Source organism: Sorex fumeus, unplaced genomic scaffold (assembly GCF_029834395.1).
Source record: "Sorex fumeus unplaced genomic scaffold, SorFum_2.1 ptg000006l, whole genome shotgun sequence".
NCBI lineage: Eukaryota > Metazoa > Chordata > Mammalia > Eulipotyphla > Soricidae > Sorex > Sorex fumeus.
In genome coordinates, this window is record NW_026606063.1 from 659734 (window position 1) to 682926 (window position 23193).

General features: G+C 61.0%; 1 protein-coding gene across 2 annotated transcripts; it reads right to left on the minus strand.

The window, feature by feature from the left end:
* Positions 1-4771: 4771 nt before the first annotated feature.
* On the minus strand, positions 4772-22505 carry CR2 (complement C3d receptor 2). 2 transcript variants are annotated; one of them, XM_056124991.1, is made up of 19 exons: positions 22398-22505; positions 18764-19153; positions 16289-16477; positions 16107-16206; positions 15928-16010; positions 14851-15258; positions 14565-14741; positions 14403-14493; positions 14139-14215; positions 13214-13621; positions 12471-12558; positions 12196-12278; positions 11482-11877; positions 10495-10680; positions 8498-8686; positions 8021-8044; positions 7382-7457; positions 5952-6054; positions 4772-5368 (listed from the first exon to the last, which is right to left on the minus strand). In XM_056124991.1, exons 1-18 carry the CDS (start codon positions 22453-22455, stop codon positions 5967-5969), a joined length of 3111 nt encoding a protein of 1036 aa, XP_055980966.1. In that variant the 5' UTR covers positions 22456-22505; the 3' UTR covers positions 4772-5368; positions 5952-5966. The 2 variants fall into 2 exon arrangements, with proteins under 2 accessions (XP_055980966.1, XP_055980955.1); XM_056124980.1 differs by having other exon boundaries at positions 5952-6057.
* Positions 22506-23193: the final 688 nt, after the last annotated feature.

The window sequence follows — 23193 nt, forward strand, 5'->3', positions numbered from 1 at the left end:
GAGAGTATTCAATATGCCAGACACAGTAACAACAAAGTCTCCAATGGAGACGTTACTGGGCCCGCTCGAGCAAATCGACGATCAATGGGAGGGCCTTTACCTTACCTTACCTTTACCTTATTATAGAGCATATAAGCATAGTATTGTATATATGTCATTGAAGTACAGTGTATGTTTTACATGTAACATTGGCATATAGCAGATTTTATTTAATGTCAAATATTCAATAATTTTATAGTTGTAATTAATATATGTATACTATAAACACAATTGAAAGATGTATAAACCAGATAAACAATTTAAAGACATATGGTGGTAGGGCGTTTGTCTTGCATGCAGCCGGCCCAGCTGAGCTGGGCTCAATTCCTCCGCCCCTCTCGGAGAGCCTGGCAAGCTACCGAGAGTATCTCGCCCACACGGCAAAGCCTGGCAAGCTACCCATGACATATTCGATATGCCAAGCACAATAACAACAAGTCTCACGATGGAGACGTTACTGGGCACGCTCAAGCAAATCGATGAGCAACGGGAGGGAGGACGATGCTACCTTAGGTAAAATAAACATTTAAATGCTTTGGGCTAGTGGTGATTTAAAACAGTCACTAACTCTCAAAGGGAAAAACTGGGGCTTATGCACTTGCTCTGCATGTGGGAAGCCCAGGTTTTATTCCCCGCCACACGGTCTCCTGAGCACTCCAGGGAATGACCTTCAAGAACATGCCTGGAGTGACTCCAAATAAAAAGAAATGCGGCCCTAGAGATGAGATAGTGGGTAGGGTGCTTGCTTTGCAGGCGATCAACTCAGGTTTGATCCCGGCAACCCAGAGGGCCCCTGAGCACAGCCAGAAGTCATTCCTGAGCGCAGATCAGGAGTAACTCCCGAGCACTGCCAGGTGTGACCTCCACACAAAACAAATCAAACCGAAACGAAGCCAAACAAAACAAAGGTAAAGAAGAAAATGGGGACATAAAGAGCTTCTGTTCCCAAGAGGGGACATGAGGCACATTTCAGCTTGTCTTCTAGACTCTATCTGAAAGGTTTGTTTCTCCCGTTTTTGGCCAATTGTTGCTAAACTGACAATGTTTCTTGCTTTTAGTGTCTCAATATTCACACGTGTGTGAGGGGTGTGTGTCTGTGCTGTGCAAGAATGTGATCTATGGATGTGTGTGGTATGTCTCTGCGCCCACCGGTGGTGTCTCTGTCTGAGTGCATCTATTTTATATAGGTGGTGTGTGTCCCTGGTGTATGTGGCATGCATGTTCGTGGCCTGTGTACACATGTGTGATATCCGTGTCTACATATCTGTGAAACACTCTGCACTCCAAGTCTGAGGGAACAGCTGCCATCTTGTGTTCTACACCCCATCCTGGGGTGGGGTTATGGTTCTGTTTCTGTCATCTGGGAACCTTCAAACTCTTCTGCATGACTTCCTAGCCACCCAAGTGGCAATTTTAAGGCCACAAACACAGACGTTTACTGACGCTGATGTGTCCACACCTCTTTGCAACCATTGAAGCCCCATGCTCCCTTCAGAGCCTTGTCCCGGGGGGTCCCAGCTTCAGAACCACAGAGGCTAGACCAGAGGTCCTGGGCTGCCAGGATACCCCCAGTTGCCAGCCTGGAGGTTGCTGTGGTTGCCTCAGTCAATATTTTCCTTCAGTGATCACTGCTGGTGCGTTCTAGGATGGAAGAGGGTCTTTAGGTTCTGGCGGCCACTGGGTGGCACCTGCGACTGGCCATCAGCTTCTGAAGCATTGGGCAGGGAAGGTTCCAGGGGAAGGGCGACTGAAGGGCAGTGAGGTGCTGCAGCCCAGTGGCCATCCTCACCAGGCCTTGTCCTGGCCCAGAGACGTGCCCCTTCTTCCCAGCAGAGCTGACCCAAGACCCGAGCCTGCTGAGCTGGCCAAAGGGTCCAGCACTCGTCACCCTGATGGCCGAGACAGGGTACTTTCAGGAGGCCACCCCCAGCCTGCTGGACTTGCTTGATGGTCAGGAATGGAGCAGGCCACCCTGTCCAGAGTGTGGGCTGTCCCACCTTGGGCCCATCTGCCTCCAGCTTCCATCACTGACCCACCACCGTCTCAGTCCACACCCAGAAGCCCTGGAGGAGCAGGTGCAACCCCAGAGACCACCGGAGGGCATCACAGGCCACAGAAGACCCCAGAAACCACTGGGGACCACAGGAGACCATAGGGCACCTCCAGAGGCGCCAGGGGACTCCAGAAACTGCCAGAGACCTCTGGAAACCTCCTGGTCCCTCTGGCCTCTGTGTTCAGCTCCAGGAGACCAAGGAGTCGGCCCCAGGCAGAGACTGCGGAGATACTGCACCGATCCACCCCCCCCCCCCCCACTAGTTCCTCCTGCTCCACCTTCCCTCTGTATCCTGCCCCCCCGTCTCTGCTGTCCTCCCTGCTGCCTCCCCCCGACCTGCCCCTGGGTCCCCGTGTTACCCCAGGTGACTGAAGGCAGCAGCAATGGTAAGACAGCCAGGAGGGCTGCAGGGCAGAGCGGGGCGGTGCCCATCCCAGCAACCAGCTGGAGCAAAGCGTCGTTCTGCAGGTGACCCCGCGGCCAGGCACGTCTGTCTGTCTGTCTGTCTGTCTGGAGCTTCGACCCCTTGCAGGGAGCCCCGGCTGAGCCTGGGAACCTATGGCCCCGTCAGAAAGCTTCTCAGCTTCTCAGCTGTGGGGGACTGGCCGACCGACCACAGTTTCCCCTTCCTGGGCGGGGATCGTCGCCTCCGATTTGCATCCTTTTTGGAGAGTCCCACTGCCCTCTGAGACCCGCAGCCGTGTCCGGCCGGGCCCTCTCTCCAGGTTCCCATGCCCAGTGGTGAGCACGTGCTGAGGCTTGCTGTGGAGCCCAGCGGGCCTGCCCCCCGGCTCCTGTGCCCAGTGGGTCCGGGCACAGGCTCTGCAGTCTGGGTGCGACCCCTGCGAGTGTGGGGGCAGGCCAGCCTGGTGTGCTCTCAGAGACGGCTACCCCCTGCTCCATGCAGGCCGGAGCAAAGCACGGGTCCTGCTGGGGGGTTGGTGCCCCACAGTCCCTCCTCGGGGGCAGGAGCACATCGTGGCCCTGAGGGGACTGAGGCCGGTTGGATGCCTTTCCGCAGGGACTTTGCCTCCTTCCCTCGAGGGAAGAACCAGCACTCCAGGGGATGGGGGAGCTTTACTGAGACAAGGGGGTGAGGGAGGGAGGGACAGTTTGGCGCCCAGCACTCGGGGCTGGGGTGGACAGGGCGGGTAATGCTCCTCCCTCCCTCCCTCCCTCCCTCCCCGTGCTCCACCTGACCGCTCGTGTGCCGGAGGGAGGAAAGCCTGGGGCCCGGTGTGGTGATCAGGGCTCCCGGGGGCGGCAGTGCTGGGAGGGCCAGAGCGGCCAGGCTGTGCCCGGAGGTGAGCTGGAGCCAGGCTCAGCGCCAAGCCCTCAGCGCCTCCGAACTGCGGGGTGAGGAGGGGGCAGAGCTCCAAAGAGGCCTGTGCGTGGTTGCAGGAGCACTCGGGCCTAGGAGAAAGTACCTGGAAGATCCCGGAAGCGGAGATGTCTGGAATCTCCCTATCTTCCCTATCTTCCCTCTGGGAAGCCCCTCGCTCTCTTCTGGGGCCGCTCACGAGCCCTTTGCCTTGCGTCCAGCCCTTGCTTTGTCCTTGGTGTTGGTGGGCAGCTGTGAGGGGCCCTGGGCTTGGGCCCAGTCTGCACCTCCGGTCCCCCCCACTAGGTGTCGCTAACGGCCCTCCTCCGCGTGCACCCGACCCTGGGGCCTTTTCCGCAGCCCAGGGAGAGCCGTGCAGCCTGGCCAGGGCTTGGCCACCGTGGGACTGGGACGGCAGGGCAGTTGGCTGTGGGTCTTCCAGGGTGTCGAGAGCAGCGTCCATGCTGTGGGAGGCGGAGGAGGCCGTTTGGGGAGCACCTGCCCAGGAAGGTGCCAGCCAGGAAGGCAGATGAGGGGGCAGGGGGCAGAGACTGGGGGCAGGTGCCGCTGCTTCCTGCACTGCGCGGCTGGTGTCCTGGTCCAGTCCAATCTCTGGCCTGGGTGCGCCCGTGGGCGGAGAAGGGCCAGGCGTGGGGGGCCACGGCCATGGTAACAGGAGGCCGAGGGCAGGGCTTGGGGGAGGGACTGAGGCGTGTGGGGGAATGTGGAAGGGGGGAGAACCAGGGTGGGGGAGGGGAGGGTGGAATCGGGACTTGTGGTGGGGGGCAGTGGGGAGTGGGGAGCGGCAGGGGAGGGCCAAGGTGTGAGAGGGTGGGGTGGGTGAGGTGGGGGCTGGGGGTAGGGGAGGGTCGGGTATGGGTGACCTCTGAGTGCTGGTGACCGTGGCCTGGGTCCTTCCAAAGGGACAGGGGGAGGGGGCTGGCGCGATAGCACAGTGGGTAGGGCGTTTGCCTTGCGTGCAGCCAACATGGCCGACCCGGGTTCGATTCCCAGCATCCCATATGGTCCCCCGAGCACCGCCAGGAGTAATTCCTGAGCATCGCTGGGTGTGACACCCCCCAATAAAAAGCAAAAAAAAAAACACAAAGGGACAGGGAGACCCTCGTGTTACTTGACTTCTGCATGTGCAAGACACAGAAACATGCTGCGCTTTTGGGCACACGCTGACGAACAGCAGAGCAGCGCAGCCTCCCCGCCAGAGGAGGACAGGAACTGACCTGGGGTGAGGAGCGTGAGGGTTTGTAGTGTCAAGCTTTGGGGGCCCTGGCGGAAGAGAGAGGCCCGTGACCCAGACTCAGAAAAGAGCCAAGTCCGGTCAGTGCATGTTTAAGGTCAAGTTTATTCGCACGACGAAGACCCGCACCCTTCGGCAGTGACGCAAGCCCTTTGCGAGCACCCTGGCACTCGGAAGCTTGAGCTGTGGCTTGAGAGCTGGAATCAGACGCGGCTCCTGGAGGGGAAGGTGAGCTCGCCACCATCAGCGGTGGTCACGGACGTGGAGGATGTCGCGTGGAGAACCCGGAGGGGCCGGGATGAAGGCGAGATTCACCTATGCAGGCTGCGGGAGCACTGGCCACAGCTCCTTGAGTGCTTGTCATGTGTCAGGGATGCAGGAGCAGGTGGCAGTGAGTGACAGGCAGGAGGGTCCCTCATCCCTCAGAGCTGCCTTCCTGTGTGATGCCTCCCCCTGTGCGAGAGTACATCTGGGTGGCCACGGTCTTGCACCCTGGCAGGTGCAGACCCACAGGTGCCGGGTGGCAGGGACGCTCCATCCTCCCTGGGTGCGCCGTGGGTCAGGAACCAGGAGTCGGAACAGATGCCTGGGACCCCATCGGGGGCTGCCCACCGAGCACTTCTCAGGGCAGAGCTGGGCAGCCACCGTGCGGGGAGGTCCCACCTCCACAGCCAGCCAGAGTTGAACAGAGGAAGGGAATCTGCAGGGAGGTGGAGAAAGCCCCTTCACCAGTGCAGAAGGGGCCCCGGCACTCTCAGATTCAGGACAAACGAAACCAACACAAGCCCCTCAGCCAGACACCGGGCTTGCCCCCTCGAATGTGCTGCAGCCCCTGCACTCCCTGTGATGCTGCTCAAGTCCCCAGAAAGGGCCTCAGGCCTCCATGCTCCTGTTCATCACAGAAAAGCCTGAGGAGAGCTGCCCTGGAGCACGCACACACACACAAGCACATGCACGCACGCACGCACACGCACTGCACTGCACATAGCGCAAACACACACATAGGCACACATACGCACACCACACCTCGTGCAAACACAAAGAAGGTACACACAGGCACGCACACAATTCACACTGCATCTAGGGCAAACACTCGAATATACAGCCCTGCACATCCATGCCCACACGAGCACACACACACACACACACACACACACACACACACACACACGCACAAACTGGGCCCCCTGGACTTGCTCTGCCACTGAACATGCAGTGGGCCTCAGCCCTTCCTAAGAGCACACCTGTGTAAGTGAAACAGACTTAACTGCAAGTGAACGCACCGGGCTGTCTTCTGATTAACTTGCTGGATCATAGTGGCCCATGGAATAGACTTCTCGTGTTTCTAACTTGAGGTCTTCCTTAGGGGTGGCACTCGTGTAATAGCTGCTTAATGGGAGAGAAGACACAAGAACAAGGGAAAGAAACTCGCTGACCATTATTCCTGCCAAGCGTGTACTCACCGTGTTCCCTGACACTCGGCGCAGGGCACGCGCTTTTCACGCATGATTTATTTTGTCTTGAGCATGTCCTGAACTAATCGCTCTAGGGCACATTTTTTGGAACTAAAACAGATAACTGTGATTCCCAGCTTGAAAAGTATGGACAGAGAGGAGTGGGGAGCACACGCCTCGCACGGGGGAGCCTCGCACCCACCCCTGTGCCCCCAGGAGGGGCTCTCGACCCAAGCCAAGCAAAAAACAAAGCTTCTGGGCTTGGGCGATCGTGCGGGTGAGGCCGCCTGCCTTCCGTGCGTATGCCCAGGGACGGTCCCCGCCATCACACCCCAGGTCTTAAGACTGGGTAAGTGCCCCTGTTGGCTGAGTCTCACTGAAAGTGGCTGGTGCCCCCTGAGCGCCGCGTGGAGGCGACTGGGGGCACATGGGCAGCCCCGATAGCAACTGGGGCAAGGAGAGGGAAGGAGATAGGGACCACATGTTCTATTTATTTGGATCACCCATTATTCTGCGCTAAAATTATCTGCCGACATCCTGTGAGGAAAACATAAGTGACTTCCCCCTTTTTTCTGAAGACCTTGGTCTCCCCGGATTCTGGAAGACAATCCCCGACTTCCCACCCCCTGCTGGAGCGTCCCCTCCCTCCAAACTCGTTCTCCATCCACCCCCCAATGAGGGGCCCTGGGCATCCGCTCAGCGGCATTATCTGACCCCGCCTGGACCTGGGCCTCGATCCTGGGCTTGTCGATGAACTCAAAGCCTGATCCTCAACTCACATGTCAGCTCCTTTAGGACACAGGACCTACCCCTGCACACACCTCTCCCCCTCACAGCAGCAGTCCTGCACACTCCTTCCTGCGTGTTCTGCCCCCTTAGACGGGCCACACACACCTGGCTTCTAGCCGCAGAGCTGCGAGGGGGCGCGGAGACTCTCCCAAGGTTGCTGTAGCTCTCCCCAGTACCCCTGCCCCAGAGCATGCCCCCAAGCTGTGAGAGGTGGCAGGGGGACGCCATACGGACACACGACCCCACCTGGGCCTGCCTCCAACAGGCCTCCTGGACCAACTGGCCCTCTGAGGCGGAGGCGCGGTGGGCGCCGTCAGTGGGGGCTGGGACCAGCGTGGGGGAGCAGCTCCTGAGCAGGTGTGGAAGCTCTGCTGGGTGCGGGCTGGGGTGGCCCCGCATCTCACGGTGGTGTTGCTCTCTACACACTGGACTCCTCTGTAGTTTCGGGCCAGAAGTGCCCTCGAACTCACCGTTCTTTGTGCTTTAGGATCATGCAGAAGGCGACGACAACCAAGCAGAAGAGGAGGACGAGGCCTGCAGACAGACCTGGGAGGAGGAGACGGCAAGTGGACAGTGTGCGGGGGCGGGGGGGGCTGCATCTGGTTCTGAATTCCTCGGAGCACAGGGTCATCGTTCCCGGACAGCTCCTGTTCCTCAGAGTCACCACCCCCCAGCCCTCGGCATGGCCATGCCCCAACAGCATCGGCCACAGAGAATGTCAGCACCGCACCCACTTCACACCTTCACTCCACACCACGCGTGATATGACATCAGCACCGGGCCCACAGCACAGTCATCAGATCTCAGCACAGCACCCACCTCACATGTCACGCCTCATAGGATGTTGGCCCTGGGCTCACGTCACACATGACTTGATGTCAGCACCACACCCATGTCACACGTCACAGGACATCCGCCCAGGGAGCCAGCCCCCCCCCCCCCCCCAGCACATCTCACACCCTGACCCAGAGCTGCTGTCCATCTGCTTCCCGGCTCACGCCCCCAGCGAACCCTCTGCCCGGGTTCCACACTGCGGGTGCCATGAGGAACGCAGACCTGCCTCCAGTTCACCGTCACAAAAACACTCTTCCAGTTTGCCGAGCACTTACCGAAAAGAATGGGTGCGAGTGGCCCTGGGGAGACAAGTTGTGAAGGTGTTAGCAGGGCTGCAGGCTGGACTGCGCCCAGGGCGCCTGCGACTGCGGGACTCTGCCCCCACCCGCTTCTTAGGCTGGAGCCAAGCCTTGTCCCACATGAGGGACAAGCCCCATACACTAACTCTACAACCAAGACCGGTGGTCGAGGGGGCCTTGGCGGGGTCCAACCCCCCCGAACTCCAGCTGCAGCAATAAGGCTGTCTCTGCAGTTCCCCCCGCCCCCCCGCCAAAGCAAGGCTGCAGGTCTGGCATTCAGGCCCCACGGGCCCTGCCCCTTCCTGTCCCTGTCCCAGCCGGGACGTCTGACTGCTGTGGCACCCACCCACACCAGGTTCCGCTCCCAGACTCTCGTCCCTCTGCGGCCCAGACGCGGAGGCCCAGGCCTGCAGGACCCCCCCCCCCACGGCAGGGGGCAGGCCCCAGACCTACCCTGGGACCTGCACACTGCCAGCGGGGGGTTCCAGGCGCGGCCGTCCTCGCACTGGCTCTGGGAGCTGCCTTCCAGGGTGTAGCCGTCCGCACACTCCACAGTCACGATGGCCCCATACTGGTAGGTCCTTCCGGGCTCCAGCCCCCGCTGGACCCCCTCCACCTGGGCCGGGGAGCTGCAGTTCACCTCTGCAAAGACGGGAGCCTGAGCGGCAGCCGCACACCAGCCAGCAGCCACGGTCTCCCACAGCCCCTCGGAACTGCAGGTCCCTCCTGGACATGCAGCCCCCTCCCCCCTTGCTCAGATCTCCCCACCCTGGACACCCCCCCCACACTCCCATCTGGCCAGCACAGGCTTTGTGAGGGTGTCTCAGGGAAGACAGGGCTGCGGTTCCTCAGCCTCCGCCCACAGAGCCAGCGCCTTACACACCTGCATGCCACACGGACACCCAAGACTCCAGTGCCTCACACATGAATGCCACACGGACACACACACACACACAAGACTCCAGTGCCTCACACACGTGCATGCCACACGGACACACACACCCAAGACTCCAGTGCCTCACACATGAATGCCACACAGACACACATACACACACAAGACTCCAGTGCCTCACACACGTGCATGCCACACGGACACACACACACATACACAAGACTCCAGTGCCTCACACACGTGCATGCCACACGGACACACACACACAAGACTCCAGTGCCTCACACACGTGCATGCCACACGGACACACACACACACATACACAAGACTCCAGTGCCTCACACACGTGCATGCCACACGGACACACACACACACAACTCCAGTGCCTCACATGAATGCCACACAGACACACACACACGACTCCAGTGCCTCACATGAATGCCACACAGACACACACACACACAAGACTCCAGTGCCTCACACACCTGCATGCCACACGGACACACACACACACAACTCCAGTGCCTCACATGAATGCCACACAGACACACACACACACAACTCCAGTGCCTCACATGAATGCCACACAGACACACACACACGACTCCAGTGCCTCACATGAATGCCACACAGACACACACACACACACAAGACTCCAGTGCCTCACACACGTGCATGCCACACGGACACACACACACACACACACAAGACTCCGGTGCCTCACACACCTGCATGCCACACGGACACCCAAGACTCCAGTGCCTCACACACATGAATGCCACACAGGCACACACAGACACACACAAGACTCTAGTGCCTCACACACGTGCATGTCACACGAACACACACACACACACACACACACACACACACACAAGACTCCGGCTCTTTCACACCGCACAGAGTGCGAGACTAGATCCAAATCCAAACTCAGGGCTGGCTGCTCTGCAATGTTACTACATGACTACGTGTTCATCCATACTGCAGGGTCCACGTCCTGATGCCCTGTCTATATAGACTGTGGGGTCCGGGTAACACCTGGGTACTGCAGGACTCCCAGGGTTTGCTGCTGTCCAGACTGCGAGGACAGTGACCCGTGGCTCTCTGGAAGTGACTATGCGTAGCATCGGGGGTGTGTGTTGCTCACTCTCTATGGAAGAATGGAGCTCTTAGTTGATGAAGAGGACACCTAGAATGTTTCTACCAAATGTGTATCATCCCACACCACACAGAGAAAATCCTCGGACGACTGCTGCACTTTTTGTTGTAATGGCCACACACACATGAACACATACACATATGTAGTCATACACATAAACACTCACACACACGAGGCAAAGCTGTGACCACAGGGTGATCCACTCTGTGGTTGGTAATCCACACGTGATCCCAGGAACTGACCATCTGAGGCATCTCTATTCTTGGTTTTCAGACTAATCAGTGGCTCTGCCCAGTTAATTCAACTAGCTCTGCTGTCTCTAGTGACCCAGCGAGGCGACGGGCTGCTCTAGGTTCCTGGAACACAACTGAGTGTGTGCTGGGGACCACAGGAACCCACCTATGCAGAACGGGGTGGGCTGGCTCCAGTTTCCGGCCACTGTGCACACCAGCAGTGCGACGCCCTCCAGCAGGTAGCCTTGATCACAGCCGTACAGCACTGACATCCCGGGAGGAAACCAGGCTCTGTCCCTGCCGGTGTGGTTCCCGTTGGGGATGAGGAGGGGGGGAGGGCAATCCTGGAGAGCTGCGGAGCAATGGAGAGGTGGCTGCAGAGAGAAGACTGCGGTGCTGTCCCCAGGGAGGGGAGAGGCCGACCCAGGACAGCGTTCGTTGGGCGGGACCAGAACTGGGGACTCGACAGTCCTGGACAGGGTCTGGCCTCATGGGGCATGTCGGGGAGGGTTCTGCCCCAGGGCCTGGTCCCTGCAGGCGCCCGTGTGCCTCTCAGGGCAGGACTGAGCTCTGGGCAGGGGGGCTGTGGGAACGGACAAAGTGGGGTGGCGCGGCCCAGAGGGAGATCCGGGAGCTGGGTGTGGAGTCAGGGTTAGTGCTGCCGGCTGGTCCCTGCTGTCTGGGCCACCACCAGGAGAGACCATCAAAGGGGGCCAAGAGCGACCCAGGGCTGGAGGGAGGGTGCAGGGTCAGTGTGTGCCTGCCGGCGGAGACCCCACTTCCATCCCCAGAGGCAGGCAGGGTTCCCGATCCCCAAGAGGAGCGGCCCTTGAGCACAGAGCCGGGAGTCAGCCCTGAACTGACGCCGTTGGCTGCAACTAAGACAAACCAGAGCCAGAGCAACTTGAGGGTCAACTTTGTTCTCTGGCATCCCCGAAGTTCTGCCTCTGGCCTAGGGTATCCGCTTATCGTGGCCGATCAAGACTGCACATCGGCTCCCCGAGCCTGGACATCTCTCCCCTTCTCTGCCCGTGAGGCGGCAGGGCGTGACCTCCCACACTCAGAAGCGCCTTTGACCCACAGCACCTTGGAGGGTGGGAAAGGTGGGGAGGGGCGGAGGCCGGGGGGCCCCCCCGCCCTCGCGCCTTCTCACCTCTCTTGATACAGGTGGGCACAGCCGGCGCCCAGGTGTTGTCGGGCTGGCAGCGGATGACCTGGCTCCCGTTCATGATGAAGCCGGGGTCACACTCGACGTGCACCTCGCTGTGGTGAGGGTAGGCGTCACGTGGCCCGGACTGCAGGCGCCCGTGTCGGACCTCGGGTCCAGGGCAGGACCGTGCCTGGGGCGCTTCCAGGCACTGGGGGGCGGGACCACTCCAGGCCTCCGGATCCGCCGCCACGGGGCCACCGCACTGCAGGGTCTCCTGTCCCCGCAGGTGGAAGCCTGGCTCACACGCGTAGGTGACATGGCTCCCGTAGGGAAAGGCGACCGCAGCTCCCCCGGAGTGCTTCCCGTTGTCTATCGGGGGTGGGGGCGGGCACTGCAGAGCTGCGGAGAGGCGGAGGAGCTGTCCCGAGCTGGACACCAGGGCCGGCCCGCCAGCACGGGGAACCAGGCGCCCGCACGACTGGCCGCTCCCGGCCTCCGAGCCACTACTCTGCCCTCACTGTGCAGCCTTAGGAGGTGTCCTCTGCAGGACTGATGCGCGCTCAGACCCCAGGGAGAAAGCGTGGGCGGCACAGTGAGGGCAGGACCACCGCAGAGGCTGTCCTTGCTCTAGGCAGCAACTCAAGTGTCCGCAGACCCAGGACGTGCCCAGCCCCTCGAGCACCTGCATTCATTCCACCCGCTGCCTCCTGGGCCTACCTTCACACAACGCGACCTTCTGGAACCAGGCCCCTTGCCCGGTGTCTTCACACTTCCGATAAGCAAACCCAGTCTGGCGGAACCTGGACAAAAGTCACTCTTCACTGTCTCTCCTGTGGCCCAACCTCAAAGCACTGGGCCCTTGCAGGGAGCACCGGGGGCAGCAGTGACCCCAGCTACAAGAGGACGGTGCTCACCCCAGAAGGGTAGCAAAACCCAGTGCTCGGGGATAGGGGGCCCCATGTTTCCAGTTTCACGAGGATGGAGGGACTCACCCGTCCTGACAGGATGCGTTAGCAGGGACCACACGGGCCCCAGCTGGAGGCTCCTGGCTGGTGTCCCCCGTGGGCTGGCATGGTATTTCTGAGGGAGAGAGTGGTGTCACACCTGCTGGACATCAAGGACGCAGCAAGTGTGGCTCGAATGACTTCCCAGTTCGGAAGGCAAGCACTGGAGGGACTGGCTTCCTGCCCGCATGTGGCCTGGTCTCCAGTGCTCAGCCAGTACGGCTCCACTGAGCACTCACTAGGCAGGAGCCCCGGGGATGGTGGCAGCCTAGGAGGATGCCAGCACAGGGCAGCAGGGCGGAGTCACGGACACGGCAGTTCAAGCCCTGTGAGCTGCCAGCCACGAAACTATAGCCGCTGCCCAGAGAACAGGGCCTGGAAAATCTCTTTCAATTGACAAAGTCTCTCCCAAACCCCAGATAACTGTTCCCCAGGAAACATGCTCGGAGAACACGCTACACACATGTCATATGAGCCACTCCCATGGGACAGGAGCCACACACATGGAACAGAGCACACATATAGGACAGAGAACACACACCATGCACATGAAGTTCCACATACATGGACACACCATACACGTGGGACACACGCCACACACAGGGGACACATGCCACCCAAACGTGGACATGGGATAGGTAGCACACAGCACATGCCACCGGCTCCAGCACATGCTACCCATGTGTCCTGGGTTCCATGCGAGTCCAGTGAGGGGGGACAGGGCCCGGTACCTTGCTCACAGACGGGTATCTTGGGGTCCCAGGAGCCTCTGGGCCCACAGCGTATCCGTGCGCTGCCCTTCAGGGTGAATCCGGGCTTGCAGACGAGCACCACGCTGGCGTTGTAGGAGTAGGTGGCATTCCGGCCGGACACCAAGTACCCGTTGTCCACGTGGACTGGTGGGCAGAGCGTGGTAGGGAGGGAGAGTCTGCAGGTGGGCGCCGGCCCACTCCACTTGCCCCCGGCCTGGCCGGCACTAATGCAGCGGAGGGTGTGCTCTCCGACCAGGGCAAACTCTACGCCCCTCTCCGGCCCAGGCAGGCATCTGTAGGTGACCGTCGTTCCGTAGGGCACCTCTGCCGAGGGGCTCCCCGAGTGTGTCCCATTGTGGATGCGAGGGGGTGGTGGGCAGGTGACGTCTGGGAAGAAGAGGAGGGGGAGCGGTGTAAGCCCAGGGCAGGCTCCCGGCAGGAGGGAGCTTGCTGGCCACTGCCGCTGGCCAAGGGTGTGGTGGCTGGCTCGGCTTGGCACAGCCAGCACCCCGCTCTGCATGTGTGTGAGATCTGACTCGGATGACTCAGGTCATAGGGCGTGCAGCGGGCATGACTGCGAGTGGGCCTAGTAGCTGCCCCAGTGTCGCCGGGTGCAAGAGTCCCGTGAACGGTCAGTGAACAACGGTGCTCAGAGTCTTGGGCCTCTGCGCCGAGCATCTCCCTCTGGAGGGCGCTGCCCGGGGCGTGGCTCCCCCTGCCCAGCTCAGGCCAGCAGACACACGCCCAGAGCCGGCTGAGGAGGGTCTGTAGGCCCTTGAGCCCCGTGTCTTCTCGGGGAACTCACAGTGAGGACGGGATGGGACGGCCGGCCTCGCACTGCAGAGGGCGGCCAACCACGGGCAGGCTCTGGGGCCGGCACGCGGCAGCAGGCCTGGCCACTCACCTTTGCAGAGACGCTCCTCCACGAACCACAGCTCAGTGCCCTGGCACGGCTGGAAGACACTGTCACCCAGCTGGAACCTGCATCAGACGTGGCTGTGGGTGGCCAGCTCAGAGAGGCCAGAGCCAGGGCAGGAAGTGGGCAGCACCAGGGGCTGGGGGAGAGGATGGCCTGGCAGGGCTGCTGCCTCCATGGCACCGGGACGAGTCGTGCCATCTGTGCCCCACAGGCCCAGGGGTGAGAGCGAGACCCCAGCGAGCCACTCACCCCTCACCACAGGAGCTGCTCACGGGGGTCCTAATAAAATGGCCTCGGGGTCTTTGGAACAGCTGCTGGCCATCGGGCGTGCACTTGGCCTCTGGGGAAAAAGACGGGTGAGGTGCGGCCCCAGGAAGCTGGGGGCACTGCGTGGGCATCGAGGGGAGTCACCTTGGCACCGGGGGACAGCGGGCATCCAGAGCCCGTCGGGGGAGCAGTGGACGGTTCCTGCTGCTGCCAGCTCAAAGCCAGGGTCACAGCGGTAGCTCACGGAGGTCCCCGGCTCGTACCGGAGGGCACGTCTGCCTTCCTGCCGCCCGTTGGGGACCTGGGGGGGCGCTGGGCACGCTGGAGGGGGAGGCACGGTGAGGCCACCGTCCTCCCAGAAGCTCCCGCAGCCCTCCGCCCGGGCGGCCTCTGCAGTCCCGGGCCTCTGTGGGGGTCGGCGCACACCCACCCTTCTCACAGACGGGGACTGCTGGGTGCCAGGTCCCACTGGCCTGGCAGTGTGCCCTCGGGCTGCCCTTCAGGGTGAAGCCAGGCTGGCAGGCGAACTGCACTGTGTCATTGTATGCGTATCCCTCCTTGAGCCCTGCAGACACGTGGCCACGGGAGATCTGGGGCGGTGGGCAAGGCTTGGTGGGCACCGACATCTCACAGCGTGGCGCGGGTCCGTTCCAGACACCCTGGTGCTGATGGTCAGCGATGCAGCGGAGAGTGGCCTCGCCGACGAGCACGAAGGTCACCCCTGGCTCTGGGCCTGGGTCGCAGGTATAGGAGACGGTGCTTCCGAAGGGGGCGTCCGTGTTGGGGCTGCCCGAGTGCGTCCCGTGGAGAACAGGCGGTGGCGGCGAGCAGCGGATCTCTAGAGCGTCCAGGATGGAAGGGCTGCAGCCGCGGGCCCCAAGGGTCCCAACAAGGGGCCCCCACAGCCCATGGGGCTCCACGCTGCCAACTCTGAAGAAGGTGTGACCAACCCAGAGCAGGGGCATGGGGCTTGCTGGGGACAAGCACAGAGCTCAGCCCCTCCCGGTCCCCCGGCTCCACACCCCAGGGTCACCCCTGCAGAAACAGATTAAGTCACCGTGAGGGGGCAAGCCCAACCCCTCCCTGCTCTGGGTGAGGTGGAAAGTCCCAGGCCTACATCCCAGAAGCCACTGGCCTCAGGTACCTGAAGACACCTGCCTCTTGCCAGCACCTGGAAAAGTCCCAAAATTTCTTTGGAACCTGGGCACTAAGCTGAAGACCAAACAGAGATCTGCCTCCACAGTGTCTCCACAGGGAACTTCCACCCAAGTTTTGAGTGTTAGGGGTCAGGGCGCTCCGAGGGCAGGCGGGCACTACCTTTAGAGTCCTCAGACGGGCCACGTGGGCACTGTCTTCGGGAGCCCTCAGGGGGGGCGGGCAGGCACTGCCCACGGGGAGCTCGAGCCCAGGATTCAGAGGAGCCCTAGTTACTGAGGCTCTGGGAGGCACATTTGAGTCACGACCTAGATTCTGCAGGGGGCACGGAGCCCCAAGCACCGCAGTCTACCTTCACACTGGGGCATCTTGGTCCAGTTGGCCTGCTGATCAAAGACGACACAGTGGCTGGTGGACTTCCCGAGGAGCCTGTACCTGGGGCAGGGCAGAGAGGCCACAGACTGGAGTCCTGCTGTCTCTGCCCTCAGCCCACTCCCTGCCGCTCTCAGGCTAGACCCCGCCCCCACTCACCCTTCATCGCAGGAGAAGCTCAGGACAGAGCCAGGCTGTAGGCTGGGCGGCTCCTGCACCCGTCCGTGGGGAAAGGGTCCTGGGGGTTGGCACCGTGCCTCTGAGGAAGAGCCGGGGTGAGCACAGTGGCCAGTGCCTGGACAGCTCGAGACGGGGTGGGGGGCGGTCCAGCATCTCACTACCTTTACAGGTGGGCAGGGGTGCGCTCCACTCTCCAGAGGACAGGCAGCTGATGGTCTTTGGGCCCACCAGCATGTAGCCAGGCTGGCAGCTGGAATTCACAGAGATCCCCGGGACAAAGCTGGCCGTGGTTTCCCCTGTGTGCTGTCCATGGTGGAGGGCTGGGAGCGAAGGACACTCCATCGGCAGGTCTTAACACACAGGAGAGAGGGCATTAGGTGTGCATCACAGGTCAGCTGCATGTCCACTCGGCACACAACGCGTGACCTCATGCAGATGAACACATGGCACATGAAACACTAGTGCACAAAAAGGATACATTGTTTCACACATGAATGACACACAAGTGCACATGCACGTCACATGGTTTCACATAGACACACATGGCAATACACACAACACATGACATACACAAATCACATGCGTGACACCCACTTTCACACAGATGCACTCATGCACACAAGTGCACATACATGACATGTGGTTTCACACAGATGTCCACACATGGCATTTCACACAGGTGAACATGCCTGGCACATGATTTTATACAAACGCATAGTATGATATACAATTATACATACACACACAATTGCATGTATGTGACACATGGGTATACACATGCACGAGACATGAGTAACACAGACGCACAGTAACATAAAATGAATCACAAACATGCACATATGTGAAGTGATGGGCACAAGTTCTCATCATGGCATAATTTTACACTCCTATGTGACACGTTCAGACACGTTCACATGCATGACTACACCAACTGAGACATACATAATCGCAAGTGCTTTCACCCTGATGTGATGTATGACAAGCAACTGCCTTGAAAGGGCACACGGATAGCCCATGATTCACAAGGTGTACCTAATGGCATGTGACTGGTATCCATAGGCACACCTGTCACCTGACCAGCCCACAGATGTGTGTGATACTATGTGACCAGTACGTAGGTACTCATAATGACATGCGATTAACACACAGGTGAATAACATAAATAGCACACAAGCACATGCGACATGTCCACACACATTCACACAATGACACACACAATTATTACACAGAAGCATAATGATAAATGACCAGCATGCGTGCACATAAAGACATGTGCTTGGTACATACTGCTACATGGTGGCATGTGATCTGCACACAAGTGCATTCAGTAACCTGTGACACCATGTGATCTTCACACTGCTCAGATGTTCGGAAATGACATATGATCTGTGGTCACCCTAACTAATCTTCAACGCAGTGTTGTGAAGGTCAGACAGGCTTTGCTGCCGTGTTTCTACTTTATCATTATCCAGTTTGTTATTTTCAGTCGATTTTATGATCTGCGCTGCCCTTGTGAAAAGTTTGACTTACCAAAGGACCCGTTCTCTCCTACACGCTCACCCGACCTTTGACCACTGGTCATGACTGGGGACAGGCATCTCGGCAGTCTAGCGGTACGGGGCACTGCCTGGCCACGGTGTGTGCATCTGTGTACACACGTGTTCCTACTTTCTTGCTCTGCCTGGTGTCTTCCCCAGGAGACACAGGGCAGGGTCTACACCTGCACAGAGGCACCTTCCCCAACACTCATTTTGTGTTGTAATTTTCCTGATCTCCACGTATCTGTAAGCAAAATCATAGTGTTCTCACAATGTCGTCATTTTCAACTCTTAGGTGTAGAATGGATCCAAGCACTCTTTACCGAGAAAACCCCCAGCTTTGCTGGTCTAATATTTCCATAGGTCCTATACCTGGCAGTTCTCGGGGGGCAGTGAGGCGATGGGAATCAGACTCGGGTGATGCCAGGTCTGTCCTATGCTACTTTCAGCCACACTCCTGTGGCAGCCTAATGTTGTACATTTGATCAAACGATGATGTAACTGGAATTTAGTTTTCTGAGGCAGAGTGAAGTGAGCCAGGGACAAGGCACTAAAGACCTGCAAATCGGCCCCGTTTCCAAGTCTGATGCAACATCATGAAATGTCAGGCAGTGACTTGGGGTGTGGGAGGCCCAGGCTGGACACGTTTCTGCTCCTTCCAGAAGAGCCTTCACCCTTTGGGTGCGATCCCTGTCGGCCCCCACACTGGCATCACTTAAGAGGAACCCTTCTGCTGCCCTGCAGAGCCCCTGCTGGCTGGCTGGGAGACAGCCACCCAGGTCCCCGTCAGCATTGAGTCTACAGTATGGCCCCGGGAGGAAGCACCTCGACCTCCAGGAGTGAGGCAGGAAGTGACTGTCCACTCCTTTCTGCGCCCATAGCTCATCCCAGCCCTAGGCCTAGTCCTTGTCTTCCTCCCTGTCCTTGTCCCTTCCTGATTTCCAGCCCTGCTCCATCCCTGCCACCCTCCTCCCTCCCAGTCCTCATCTCCGTCCAGTCCCCACCCTCATCCTGATCTCTGTTCTCTCGCTGTCACTGTCCCTGTCCCCATTTCCAGCCCAGCCCTGGCCCAGCCCAGCCTGACCCGCCTGCACTCACCACTCTCACACACAGGCAGTGCCAAGGGCCCCCAGCTGCCACTGGCCTGGCACCAGACCGTTCTGTGGCCCTTCATGGTGAAGTTGGCGTTACAGGTGAATGTCACAGCGTCGCCGTGCACGTACGGGGGCCGAGATTTCCTATCCCGGTATCCCCCAGGCACCACAGGCTCACGACACAGGATGTTCTTTCTGGCATATTCGCAGACGGGGGGAGCTTTGTCCCAGGACCCGGCCCCATTCTTGCTGACACACATCAGGGTCGCCTCTCCAATGAGGCGGAAGCTCGAGAGGCATCTGTACCTCAGCACGGAATTCAGAGGAAACTGGTGTTCTCGCTGGTTGCTGCTGCGACTGTTGGGGACTGCGGGTGGCGGGTCACAATGGATGCCTGGGAGGGAAGAAGCACACTTGTGGGCACTAGGCTCGGGATGGCAGGTGCGCACGGCACTCCCAGGGAAGGCCCAAGCCCCGGACGGTGGCTCTGGCTTCTCCTGACCACGCTCCCTGGGTCCCCAGCTCCCCAGCTCTGGCTAAACATGCAGTGACCAGCCTTGGGAAACCCACCTGGGTCTGCTGGACCCAGCCCGGGCCGGGAGACGAAGGCAGGTGAGCCAGCACCGTGGCTGAACCCGCCGCCCAGCAAGGTGCCTTTCAGCATCAGCTCAGGCCCGACACCTGCACCCCTTGTCAAGCCAGCCGGAGACAGGGTGCTCTCCCAGAAAGGGGGCCTGGCCATGCCGTGGGGAGCCTCCGGGTGTCCTGAGTGGGCTTGAATGAAGCAAGGCAGCCCTGGGTCCAGGCTCCGGGTGTGGAGAGCATCAGTGCCTTCCGCGAGAGGCCAGAGGACGGGGCCGGAGCCACCCCATCCACCACGAGAGCCTTTTCCCCGTGGCGCAGCACCAGTCTGGCCTCAGTTTCCCCTGACTGCACAAATGTGCACCCCCACGCCCTTTCACCAACGCGCAGCCATGTGGCCAGAGCATGTTTCTTTCTCAGTACCCAGGAAGGCTTCGGACTCCCAACTTGGCCCAGGAGAGGCCCAGACCATGGACTTGAATTTCAGAGCCAAAGGGAACCTTGACAGGAACTGCTACAGACTCAGACACTGGAGGGTCGGGGGTCCGGGAAGGTCAGGAGGATCAAGGGCTGTTAGAGAAGTTTCGGGGAATTCAGGGATGGCCAGGCAGACCCCGGAGGTCAGGCCAGAGGCCCTGCCCTGCCTTGTGCAGCTGCCATGACCTTGTTGGCTCTGACCTTCAGAAACACACCAGGGCAGGGCCGATTTCTGGGGACAGGCAGGCAGAACAAACGGGCATCTGGAGAAGCACCTCTCAGGACATTTTAGGGAGATGATGGGGCTGTGCTACCCTCCGACAGCCCGCAAGAGAGAACTCAGGCCCAATGACAAGCCCTTTCCACACGCCACGGGGCACCAGGTACCACCGAGGTTCCACGCAGTGAAGACAATTGTCAGTGCCACGTCCTCAGAGTCCCTGGAGACCTCGTGTGTGCCAGAGCTGGCCTTCCTGATGGCCTCCCCGGACTCCTGCGGGGCCAGAGCCCTGGCTGAGTGGTCAGCACAGGAGGACCGTGAGGCAATCATGCGCACAAAGGAAGGGAAGCAGCTTCTGTGCCTTCCTGAAGGAGGCCCCGGCCCTCAGGAGCCAGGAAAGTGCCCACCCACCCGGTCGTGACAGGGTCTCCAGATGGTGCTCCTCCCTGGGGGGAGGGGAAGGAAGTTTCCGAGGCCCAGGGGTGCCTTAGAGCCGTGTGCTGTGTTCCTACGGCTGGCCCTGAAGTGGGAACCAAGTGTGACGCCCTCCCAGCCATGACAGCAGCCCTGTCTCGCAGCCCTCTGTGGCCCTGAACAGACACCCCGAGTGTCACTGAGGACACTGAGGGGCACCTCAGAAGCTGGTGGGGACCGGGAAGGTGCAGCGCTGCGTGAGACAGGGCCGTGGCTCATGACTCATCGTCCCAGGAGGACTCCAGGTGACCAGGATCCTGGGCCGGCAGAGCCCACAATGTGGGGTCCGTACCCTCAGGGGCTCAGGCAGGATGGGCCCCAGGAGGCACCAATACACATGGACGAAGGAGATAAGCAGGGCAGTGGGTCAGTGGGACCGCTGGGGGAGGGCCCTGGGACGAGTCCCCTGCCCCACCCCCTTCGTCACAGGGGACAAGGGTCCCCAGAAACAGCAGGGTCTTAGGCCACAGGAGATGAGGGTGTCGTCCTGGGTGGGTGCGGACACTGCTCCAGCACCCGGGCTCCATGTGTGTGCCGAGGTCAGAACAGCAGCAGCATCACTGTCCAGACAGCCCTCGGCCTGGGAGGGACGCAGCAGGACTCTGCCTATGGGGCAGCCACCTCTCTCCACACCCCCCCAGGAAGGCCAGGCTTCTCCTGGGGCTCGGGGGCGGTCATCGTCTGAGAGGGCATCCAGGGCCCGGGCAGGGTGTGTGAGAGTCAGTGTGGCTGTGTGCGAGAGGGTGAGTGTGATACTACGTCTACAAGGGAGAGTGTGTGTGAGAGTCTGAGTGCGTGTGTGAGCGTGTAGGTGAATGTGTGTGGCGACCTGTGAAAGCAAGTGTGAGGGGGCGTGGAAGGGGTTGTGGCGTGTGAGGTTGTGGGAATGGGTCCAAGCCCCCAGACGGTTTCAGGGTCCAAGCCCCCAGATGGTTTCAGGGAGGGCTGCGGGGGAGCGGGGGTCCTGGAGGGCCTGGGGTAAGTGCAGATTGCCGGTTGTGCGGCAAAGTGCAAGCAGGACTCTCGAGGCGGAAGGCCCAGGAAGGGCCTGGACACAGCGGCCCAGGAAGGGCCTGAAACAGAAGCGGCCAGCGCTGCAGTGCCCTGGTGTCGGGCTGCTCCGACCTCGCAGCAGCAGGAAACGAGGCAGGAGGGTGCAAGCTGGACCCGAGTGGTCTGCAGGCTGCTGCTGCCCCAGCAGGCAGACAGCCCCCCCTGCCGAGGGACCAGACCCCTCCCGCCTGGACAGGGTCCCCGCCAAGGCGGTGCGTCCGCGCGTCGCGGGGCAGGGCAGGTGGCCGAAGGGGCTGGCCAGTGCAGGGGCGTCAGAGCCAGAGAAAGGCCCGTGCGGAGGGGTGCCTGGCGCGGGTCCTCTCGGAAGCCCGCGGGGGGCTCGGCCGGCTCCCACAAGAGACCCAGTCTGACACGCGGGTCTCGCTGGCCCCACGCGGCAGTGCCCCGGGCCAGCGCCACTCTAGGGGGTCGGGCGGAGCGCGGGGAACTCGGGGACGTCCGGCCCCGCCCGTCCTCTGGTTAAACCCCGAGGAGGCTCTCCTAGGAGGGTCAGGGCCCTCCTCCCGCGCCAGCCTCCCCTCGCCCACCCACCGTGGAAGCCTCCCCTCGCCCACCCACTGTCCTCAACGCCGGCCGCCACGTGCGCGCGCATCCCTGGGGACTCAGGGCAGCGGCGGGTCTGGGCGCCGGGCGCGCGCGGGGCCCCGGGGCGGGCGCGGGGCCCGGGTGGGTCCGGGGCGGGCGCGGCGACCCGTCCGCGGCGCCCCCGCTCTGTGCGACGGCGGCAGCGCCCAGCGCCCCGCGTCCCCGCCCGTCCCCCCGCGCCCCCCGCGTCTCCCCGCGCTCCGCTCCCTGCGTCCCGGTCGCTCACCTAGGACGTGCGGCGCGCGGAGAGCCAGCAGGACCCAGAGCAGCCCGGCGGCGCCCATGCCCGCGGCGCCCTGGACCGGGACCCGAACCTGCCGGCACCGTGGACCGGGACCCGAACCTGCCGGGCGCGGCGCGGGCGCGGGCACAGCCCGCGGGCTTAAGAGGCGGCGGCGGCGGCGGCAGGTGCGCGGCGCGGGCCGGGGAGGGGGCGGCGCGGGCCGGGCGGGTGGGCGGGGCCGGGCCGAGGCGGCGCCCCTGGGCCGGGGCGGGTCATTGCTCAAACTCAGCCCTCCAGCCGGAATCCTTCTCGGACTTTCACGACCCAGCGCGTCCACCTCTGAGAACCCCAACAGCCGGTCCAGAAACTCGTGCTCGCCGTTGCGCGCCTCCAGCGCCCCACCTCGCGCCCCCCCCGAACGGTTCTGTTCTTTTGCATCCTCGCTCGTTTCCAGAGCTCCTGGCTGGTATTTTCGGTCCTTAGGAAAGCAAGTGCACCTAGGAAGCAAGTGCACCTAGTGACCGGCACCCATCTCTGTGAAATCCTCTCGAATGTGAAGTCTTTTCCAAAGAAAAGTTGCAAGAACACCACAAAGAATTTTAATCACACGCGCTCCAAAGACTGACTTCTGACTTGGTTTTCTGGATCTCTCTGTTTCTGTTTCTCGCTAGACAGTTCCAGGCTGATGTAGCTATACGCAGTCTGCCCAGACCTGTGGTGGGTAGGACCGTCCTCTGCCCAGACCTGTGGTGGGTAGGACCGTCCTGTGGTGGATAAGACTATGGAATCACAGCGACGC

Bases quoted from the DNA above. Each gene is read 5' to 3' on its own strand.
- CR2 (XM_056124980.1), bottom strand. From the start codon at position 22,455: ATGGGCGCCGCCGGGCTGCTCTGGGTCCTGCTGGCTCTCCGCGCGCCG. The intron at 11,878-12,195 runs GTAGGCCCAGGA...GCCTCTCCGCAG, and splicing joins GAAGGTCGCGTTGTGTGAAG to CTCTGCAGTGCCCGCCCCCA. The intron at 8,045-8,497 runs GTAGGTCTGGGG...TTGTCTCCCCAG, and splicing joins GGCAGTGTGCAGGTCCCAGG to GGCCACTCGCACCCATTCTT.